The 9,813-nt window shown below is 41.5% G+C and overlaps 1 protein-coding gene across 1 annotated transcript; it reads left to right on the top strand.

Moving 5' to 3' along the window:
- Nucleotides 1-1,307: 1,307 nt before the first annotated feature.
- Nucleotides 1,308-8,859, top strand: prkg1l (protein kinase cGMP-dependent 1, like; the record flags this gene model as incomplete). Its single annotated transcript, XM_080034824.1, has 19 exons — nucleotides 1,308-1,497; nucleotides 1,678-1,801; nucleotides 1,975-2,141; nucleotides 2,722-2,835; nucleotides 4,743-4,848; nucleotides 5,123-5,186; nucleotides 5,532-5,609; nucleotides 5,778-5,872; nucleotides 5,987-6,052; nucleotides 6,237-6,314; nucleotides 6,418-6,514; nucleotides 6,628-6,767; nucleotides 6,862-6,951; nucleotides 7,119-7,260; nucleotides 7,361-7,524; nucleotides 7,941-8,063; nucleotides 8,425-8,487; nucleotides 8,590-8,656; nucleotides 8,776-8,859. 19 exons carry the CDS (start codon nucleotides 1,308-1,310, stop codon nucleotides 8,857-8,859), a joined length of 2,052 nt encoding a protein of 683 aa, XP_079890950.1.
- Between the last annotated feature and the right edge of the window lie 954 nt (nucleotides 8,860-9,813).

Below are 9,813 nucleotides of genomic sequence, written 5' to 3' on the forward strand. Positions count from 1 at the left end.
CAGTTGCTGTTTGTGTTAGGGGGTTACTCTCTTAATTCTCCTCTTTAGCAGGTAAAATGCATGCTCTATAGCGTTTAAGTCTGGAGATTGACTTGGCCAGTCTAAAACCTTCCACTTCTTGCCCCTGATTAACTCCTTTGTTGTGTTTTAGGTCACTATCTTGCTGCATGATGAAGGATCTTCCAATCAGTTTGGTTGCATCTTTCCTTAAATTGTCAGACAAAATGTTTCTGTAAACTTCTGAGTTCATTTTGCTGTTGCCATCATGTGTTACATCATCAATGAAGAATAATGAGCCCGTCCCAGAATAAGCCATGCAAGCCCAAGCCATGACATTGCCTCCACCGTGTTTCACAGATCAGCCTGTATGTTTGGGATCATGAGCAGATCCTTTCTTTCTCCAAACTTTAGCCTTTCCATCAATTTAGTAAAGGTTCATCTTGACAACAACACAGTAACACATGATGGCAACAGCAAAATGAACTTAGAAGTCTACAGAAACATTCGGTCTGACAATTTAAAGAAAGATGCAACCAAACTGATTGGAAGATGCTCCATCATGCAGCAAGATAAGGGTCCAAAAAAACTGCAAAAACAACAGAGGAGTTCATCAGGGGCAAGAAATGGAAGGTTTTAGACTGGCCAAGTCAATCTCCAGACTTAAACGCTATGGAGCATGCATGTTACCTGCTAAAAAGGAGACCGAAGGGAGTAACCCCCCAAAACAAACAGCAACTGAATGAGGCTGCGGTGAAAGCCTGGAAAAGCACCACAAAAGAAGAATGCAAACGTTTTGTGATGTCAATGGGTCACAGGCTTGATGCAGTTATTGCAAGCACAGTATTTGCGACAAAATATTACGGTTTATTCACTTTAATTTATTTAAAGTCTATCTGTTCCAATACTTTTGCTTGCCTAAAAATGTTGTGTTCTTTTTAAAAAAATTATATCTTCTCAGTTGTGTATCAGATCCAGATGTGAATACCTGGAAATGAAAGCTGAAATGTTGAGCTATTGTCTCATATTAATCTTTTGGTGTCAAACCCAAATGTTTCCAGTCTACAGCAAAAATAAAGGAATTGGCCTCACTGTTCTGATACTTATGGAGGGGACTGTATCTGTTGGCTTGTATCACATGGGAGAAGCCATTATGCCTTATAGATTTCCTGTTACTATCAATATTAATGCTATCGATAGCCTATAAGTAATCACAAGGTGAGATTGAGGTGAGGGACTCTAACATTATGTTCACTATGTGCATGTGTGTACAAAGAGACATACTGTTTCCTGCTGTGTTTGCAGGTATAATGGGTACACTTCGAGACCTCCAATTTGCCCTGCAGCTTAAGATTGAGGAGCTTCGCCAGAGGGACACCCTGATAGATGAGTTAGAGCTGGAGTTGGATGCAAAGGATGAGCTCATACGAAGACTGCAGGAAGAACTGGATCGCCACAGAGCCACTGTCTCCCACCCAGGACCCTCTGCAGCCGGTGCCGGTACAGAACATGGAGCTTTTTACAATGTCATATTTTAAAGCGTCAACAGGTAGCACAAGCCTTAAACCTGATTTATTGTGTGTGTGTGTGTGTGTGTGTGTGTGTGTGTGTGTGTGTGTGTGTGTGTGTGTGTGTGTGCGCACGTGCACATGTGTGTGTGTGTGTGTGTTTTTCCTGCAGCATGCTTAGCTCAAACTGGGGATAAGCAGACATCCAAAAGGAAGACAGTCATTTCTGAGCCCTTCACTCTGGACCCAGTGACTCTAGCGATGGTTTCACAAAGAAACTGTGACAAAAGTCTGGAGTAAGAGCACACAGCGTTCCCTCAGCTCCCACTCGCTCAAACGGACAAATCTGTCCCTCCAATGACTCACAATCAAATAAACATTTTGAAGTGTTTGTGTCTGTACACTGCATTCAAGGCGTTTAATAACTCACAGTTATAAATGTTACAGTGTCCTACCTTCATGTCCTCAGGTCTCAGAGGCGGATTCAGGCAGCGTTTATGAAAAACGACTTGTTGAAGCACCTTGACCAAGGAGAAATAGGAGCCATCACAGCCTGTATGTATCCCACCGCCATCAATCAAGGCTGCTATGTCATTCAGGAGGGGACCAACGGGGCTCAGGCTTATGTATTAGAAGGTATATTGTTTTCTTCTTAAAAATGTTGTGAATAATGCCTGAGGCTATAAATTCAATTTCCTGGAGATGACAGATGTTTAAATGTGCTCCGATGAAATTATTAGTTTTGTCATATCTTTGTTTATCCATTTGTCTTACTGCTGGCTCAAAGCACTCTGACATACAGCAATGGACACATTGCCTGTTTTTGGGCAAAAAAAGAGAAATCACTTTAGGGAATAACAAGTGCCCCCATTGATGTGTTTGGATTGAAATGTCAGCAAGAGACCAAAGGAGAAAATGGGTTTTGATTTGCCCTGGTTGCAGAGTTCATCAGTGCTTGATTGTCCTCGGGAATCTTGGCTGCATTTGTTAAGAGACAATAATGGTGAATGGCTGCTCCCTATGTTTTTTCTTGTTCATCATCCAGCAAGAGGTTGTTGCCTTGTTCGTCTCAGATGATGAGATGATGATTGCACAAGTGTTGTTTGTACAGCCTGTCTCAGGTCAGCCTAAGGTTTCTTGAGGCAAAAGCACATGCATGTAACAGTAGTGTTACCTACATGCTATATGTCTTCACTGACCATGTGTCTGTCAACAGAAGGCAGGCTGGAAGTGACAAAAGACGGATTGAAGCTTCTCACCATTGAGCCAGAAGACATGTTTGGAGAGCTGGCTCTGCTCTACAACTGCACCCACACCTACTCTGTCTCAGGTATCAAGGCATCCGGTTGGCTCCTTGTTTTTTCTTTTTGTTTTGTTTTTACAGTTGCATGCATATATCTGTCCCACCCAAACACTGGTGGATCTCCACTGTAATTGTGTTTGGTTTTGGTGGGGATATAAATCATTTTTGTTCAAGAGAATGTCACTGACAGGCAGGTCTCTGGCAGTGATCTTTGACGTCTGTTGAATTTAAAATCAAAGGCCTTTTGAGATCTTTGACAACGACACAGCATCAAACAGTTTTCACAGAGATGTGAGGAATTTAAAGCCTTTTCTGCTTTACTACATAGACAGGCTGCCTGGCTGTTTCATCTCCCCCTGAAATCCCACACCATTAAAGGTGGAGTCAGTGATTCTGGAGAATGCTTGCTGCCAAAATCACCTTTGTCAAAATCAGTGAATATCTGCTCACGATAACCTACCTGGCTGTCTGTACTGTGTGTGCACTGAAGAAAATCTAGTCTTAATACAAATCCTAGGCGCTGTAAACTGGTATCTAAACAATGAGTAAACAAAGGAGCCCACCTTAGCAAGCAACATGCCCGTTTACAGAGTCAAGGTTGTGTATAAACACTTGATTTTTTTTCAGCACACACAAAGTCAGGACAGGTAGCGGATTGTGAGGAGATATTCACTGATTATAATAGAAGGGTGATTTTGTCAACAAACATTCTCCAGAATCACTGACTCCATCTTTAACTGAATCGAAAATAAAAGTTTCTGGTCTTAGAATTTGGACAGTTCCTTAGAAAAGAGAATGTGTACCGTCTGTCACTTTCTTCCTTCTATAGCATTTGATCACAGTCCTGTGAGAAAACATTCTCCGCCATCAACATGCTCATCTGACCTGGTTCCACATATAAATAGGCTGTGGAGATATCCAGGATCAGTTTAAATAGAAAGAAAAGATCTGTTTATTTGCCTTGTCTGGTCCCTTAGCATCTCATTCCTCTTTTACACTGCTTTCTCTTATCTTGCGAGCAGTCAGCTTTTCCAATTTACTGTTCTTCTCTATATGTCGGCTCTCCGCTAACAACGTTCACCTCATTTTGTCTGTGCTTTGTTCAGTGTGCACCTCTGTCAGCCCTTCCCTTGGATCTTTCCAAGGCCCTCGGTTTATATATCCTTTCTGACCCGAAATTACTTTTTCCTCCTCATTGTTGCCACCTGCGACCATCAATAGGGCTTGTGCGCGTGTCCTCTCCTCCACTGTGGCATTGATCAAGGTGCAGGCAAAAATAGGGCTTCGTCATCAGGCCATTAAAGTTCAGGCTACACAGAAGGAGACACAGACAATTTTCATTTATGAGCAGTGTTTTTTTTTTTTTATATTTAAATTACATCCTGCACAGCATTCATGTCCAAATAAAGCATCTGGCCGGAATTGTATGTCATATGGTGCTAAAGTGAAAAGCAATGGGGTCTATCCAAATGAGGGTATAGAGATATCAGGTCCGCACCATATTATCAGATGGTGGATCTAATTAGTCTCTCTCTCGAGGACATCTACTTCCACTTACAGGAAGCTTCAGTGAACCGATCAATACGGGTCGTTATTCATTTACAACACCCTCTCTCAAACTCTATTATAAAGACAGAGGCTAATAATAGTGCTGATAAGATTTATATTAAAAGTCCTCGGCAAAGGTAACCAAGCGCTAAGATTCCATTTATTCTACGTCATTAGCATTTTGTATAGGAGTCAGGCTTTACTGTCCGCTTTTCAGGCTGTAGCTGGTCATGCACTGCACATCATCCACCTCCAGTTTAAGTACACGTGTCTTTGGTAGAACTGCTCTCGATTCTTGCTTCTTGTTCACGTTTCCACCTCTGAGCCCCAGTGTCACTGCCAGAAACCTTTACCATTTCCTCTGCCTCTTGTCTTTTGATCCACAGCCCAAATGGACAGCAAGCTGTGGGTTATTGACCGCACGAGCTACCAGACCATACTTATGCAGAGTGGTGTTGACAACCTCTCTCATTCAATGGAGTGGCTGAGCAGGTGGATTTCACACATATACACTTGATTTGACACTGAAAACTGCTTTGTATTCTATTAGCACAACATCACCATCAGGGTCATGTTGTTTTTCAGTGCAACACAATACTGTATTTGAGCCTTTAACTCTGTCCAAGGAAAAATCACCACACCTATGATGATGTTGTTTGGGAATGTGCTCAGACACCCAAGAACTGCAGAGACCAAATCAAACCCCTTTTCAAAACCGTCATCTACTATTTATTTGCACGCTTTCTTTGTACCTGTGTCTCCGCAGCGTTCCCTTCCTGCAGTCACTGCCAGAGGATGTCATCAGGAAAATGTCTGATCTCATGGAGGAGGTACGGATTAAGTCCTTAAAGCCTGAAGCACAGCATTGTGTCTCGTTCCTCAAACAGAACACAGCCAATGGCTTATTTTGTGCACGCAGAGCAGACGGTGTCCCTGTAAACAATCATGTTTACAGGCGGGTCCCCTTTTGTATTTTTCGATTTTCAGCTTTTCTTTGTTGTGCATCACTTAACAAGCAGCTGCTGTGCTGGAATCAGAATGAGTTCTTCATTGTTGCCGGCCTCCTTCTTGGTATCTGAAAAAAAGGAGAAAAAAAGCATGGCTGTGTCTTTTTCAACCTTTTTTTAAATGATTTTCCACTGTTTGCTCCACTATCTGTCTTTTCTATTCCACAGACACACTACGTAGAAGGTGACTACATCGTTCGACACGGGGCCACGGGAGACACCTTTTATCTCATAAGCAAAGGCCAGGTGAAATGAGGCTTCCAGAGAAAAAGATTTAGACTGTATGGAAGAGGAAATGTCAAAGCACCTTTAGAAATTGCTGGGTGATGGGTGATAATTGACGATGGTGCTTTGGTACATTGCTCTCAACCATTACGTCTTTTTCATTACCTCTCTCTTTTGTGTTTTTTCTAGGTGAAACTGACAGAAAAGAAGCAAGGACATGAAGAGCAGACAGTAATTTCCATGCTCTCTGACAGACAGTGGTTTGGAGAAAAAGCTCTGTGGGGGTAAGGAGGACATAGTGCACCTTGAGAGGAAATGATGCAAAGGGTAGAGGAGCTTTTTAGGAATGCTTTGCATTAATAACAGATTTTCTTTTACTTTCTTCACACCGTCTCTAGAGAGGACGTTGGGATTGTGAATGTGATTGCTGCTGGCAAAGTTACGTGCTTGGGCATACACAGAGAGTAAGTAAAGAGTATTTTTGTGTTAATGAAATGTACTGCATAGAAAATGTTACCGTTACTCCTCAATATTCTAATCATTAGAAATCCTGAGATGAGCACATATGTGTATGCATACATAATGTATGCATACACATATGGGCTCATCTAGAGGTGAGGAGGATATTCATATGCTTCTGTGTTTCAGAATATTCAAAGAAATCATCAGTGGGTTGGTGTTTGACTGCAGTCACGAGGTGCAGCAAAGCCATGAATCTATAATTGAGTGAGGAGCATTACAGCACAACTTATTGACAACAATTATTACATGCAATTGGGCCTATGGAAAACACAGAACATACGCTGTAATTTATTCCTCTTGTGAGCAGGTCAGACAAGAATCCTGGCCTCCTCTCATCCTGCACCTTAAGTGATTTCCAGATCATTTGCACCCTCGCAGTTGGGGAGTTTGGTCACATAGACCTGGTAAGGCTGGATCTTGTAGCAGCTCGCACACACGTTGACACATATCCCCGCGCGGCTGCCTCCCCGAGATCCCATGATTCTATAATGTAATGTATTGATTTTCTACCTGCCAGGTGCAGCTAAAGAGCAACAGCCAGTGTATTTTGGCAATGAGGGTCCTCAAGAAGAAGCTGATCCTCAGCAACGGTCAAGGAGAACACATCCTGAGAGAAGGCCGCATCCTAATGGAGGCTCATTCTCCATTCATAGTCAGGTGTCTGTTCTTAAACTGTTTTCTAATCAGTATTGTTATTTTAATTACATAAGATTTGAATGATTAAAAAGATAATGTGTTTTATGAATCGAAGGCTACACAAAACCTTTCGAGACCCTGAGTGCCTGTACATTTTGGCTGAAGCTTGTCTTGGTGGGGATTTCTCCAGTCTACTCAAAGATAAGTAGGTATTTTCTGTCTAAAAAAATTAAGATGCAAGGCCCCTAGTTGTTTATAATAACGGCCTGTGTACTCATACTGTGTTTTCAGGCAAGCTTTCATCTCAATGCAATTTTAATACTGATCAGCGTGCACATTGCACATTCGCTTTTGTGATGCATATCGTTTCAGAGGGTATTTGGACGAATGCAGTGCCAGGTTCTACGTGGCTTGTGTTGCTGAGGCCTTGACCTTTCTTCACCATCGAGGTGTCATCTATAGAGATGTCAAGCCTGAAAATGTTGTTCTGGATGAGCGCGGTTATGCCAAACTGGTAGCACGATTGGTTACAAAGTCCACATTTTGAACAGTCTGTTGAACTGCACCAAAGGTGAACTGTACTGTAGTTCTGTGTTGTGTTTTGCCGTTTGTAGATTGGCTCCAGATGCTTAAAGAGGGTTGAGGCGGGTAAGAAAACCTGGACGTTCTGCGGTACACCGGGATACATGGCACCCGAAATCATCTTACACAAAGGCCACACTGTATCTGCAGATTTGTGGTCACTGGGCATTTTTGTTTTTGAACTTCTGAGTGGTGGGTAAGTTTGACGGTTTTGTCCAGCCTTACTATTTGAAGCTATAGTGTGCAACTTCTTCATATAAATGAATGTTGGTTACATAGGCCATCGCCAAACAAGTTGACACAAAGTTGATTAGCTCCACAAAACTCTCCCTGGCAGCGTTAACAAACTGGTGTCGCCCCAGACACGGGCGCGGGAGCTGAGAAAAAGCCCAAGAAGTGCCCACGAAATGTTTCAAAACGTGAACGTTCAGCTGAGTGTATAAAATTCATGCGCGATCACCGAAAGCTAACCTCATGTAGATGCGTCGAACGTGTTGTGTCATTACTCAGAAATCCTCATGGGTGCAAAATAAGTTAACCACTATAGCTTTACATTATTTTCTCCAGGGATAAATAGTAGTGATGGTGATAGGCTCACGTTTTCCTCTCCAGGTTACCATTCGGCGGCTCTGACCCGATGACCATTCTCGCTTCAACCATTCGAGGCATCGATGAGATTGTCTTCCCGGAAACCATAAGCAAAAGGGCAACCAGTCTCATAAAGAAGCTGTGCAGGTGTTGTAATTAGGACACACTATATGAATTATAGAGTGAAAGCTAGCATTTTCTAGATATTCTATAGTATTTTTTTTTCAGACATAAACCCTAGCTGCCATCTACCCACTATAGTGCAATATATTATGTTTTCACTCTACCAGCCACACACACAAACACAAACACACACACACACACACACACACACACACACACACACACACACACACACACACACACACACACACACACACACACACACACAGATACACACAGATAAGAGCAAAGGAAGAGATAGTGCAGGTGAATTGGATGACAAAATCTGACTATTAACTCATAGTTTTTTTTATTTGTGTGTTCTTGTTTACTTTCCATTACCAAGGAGCAATCCCTTGGAGAGGCTGGACGGCAGGATGAATGGGGCCAAGGACATTCAGAAGCACAAGTGAGAGGACAGATTCATTACACTAGAAAAGAAGAAAAAAGATGCAGAGGCCTGAGCTTGGGAACATGGTTTTATAGGTTGTGATGCTCTGTTTTTATTCAGATGGTTTGAAGGATTCAACTGGAGCGGATTATGTAAAGGCATGGTAAACCCTCCGCTAATTCCCAAGGTAAGATATTATTTGTTTTGTGATAACTTTTTCTGCAATGAATAGATCTACTTAACATGTCAGATTTATATATATATATACTGTATATATTTGTATGTCCCTGTTACATTGTCTTCCAGGTTAAGCATCCTTTGGACAGCAGTACATGTGGTCATTACACGGAGTGCTCAGGAGAGCTGAGCACAGACTGGGATGCTTTCTGATGGATCAGCTTTGAACTTGATAAATAAAAAACTGTCAACAATACTTCATCACTTTCAGGTTTAGTCCTCATAAATAATTCACTGTCCTTAGTCTTACTGTCATCAAGATCTAATTCTATTTTCAGACACAAAAAAATATATTTTACACAGCGTCAGTGACCGCATATATTGTTTGATAAATTAACCATGCTGCATATACTGTGTTGAGCTCAGACTGTTTTTTGATGTAAAATCTCTAGATTTATAAATCCTTCAGAGTTCAGTGATGTCTTTGCTGTAGAATGTAACTCAATAAACAATAAAGCTGCATCACACATGTATTTTCCTTTTCAGTCCCTACTGGTGAGTTTCACCTTTGTTGGTGGATTCTACTAATCCGTCATTATCTGATCAAAATAAAAGGCATGATTATGATTTAGAAGTGACGTAAGAGCCGACCCAGTCTTTCATGAAAAGCGTAAAGTCACAGTGTGGCAGACACATAAAGACAGGAAATTGGGCGATTAAAAAAAATCTAAACTTGCCCTGCGTTCCAAATCACATACTCTTTCTTTTTACTACACTACATACAAGTACAGACGAGTTTTAGGATCACAGGAGAGAAAAAAAAAATCAGATAAGAAAGATTCTGTCTATAATTATGTCGAGAAATGTCAAGAATAAAGACAAATTCTCCAAAATGCTATTGGAGTTAGTGGGGCAATTGTGTATTTTCAGCATATTTACGTGCATGTATGGGACATCCTAAATCTTTTTCTGGCATACTAAATAGTATGGAAGTATGGGGATTGGAACGCAGGGAAAGTATTTAATCGTTAATAAACAGAATTGCATTGTTGACGGGGGAAATTGACACAATGTAACATTAGGCCGTTATTAGCCTACATATCTTAAAGCATTGACATTTCCAACACGACATTTCCTTAATTGCTATAGGCCTAACGTCTATATGAC

Source organism: Ammodytes marinus, assembly GCF_949987685.1.
Source record: "Ammodytes marinus genome assembly, chromosome: 2".
NCBI lineage: Eukaryota > Metazoa > Chordata > Actinopteri > Uranoscopiformes > Ammodytidae > Ammodytes > Ammodytes marinus.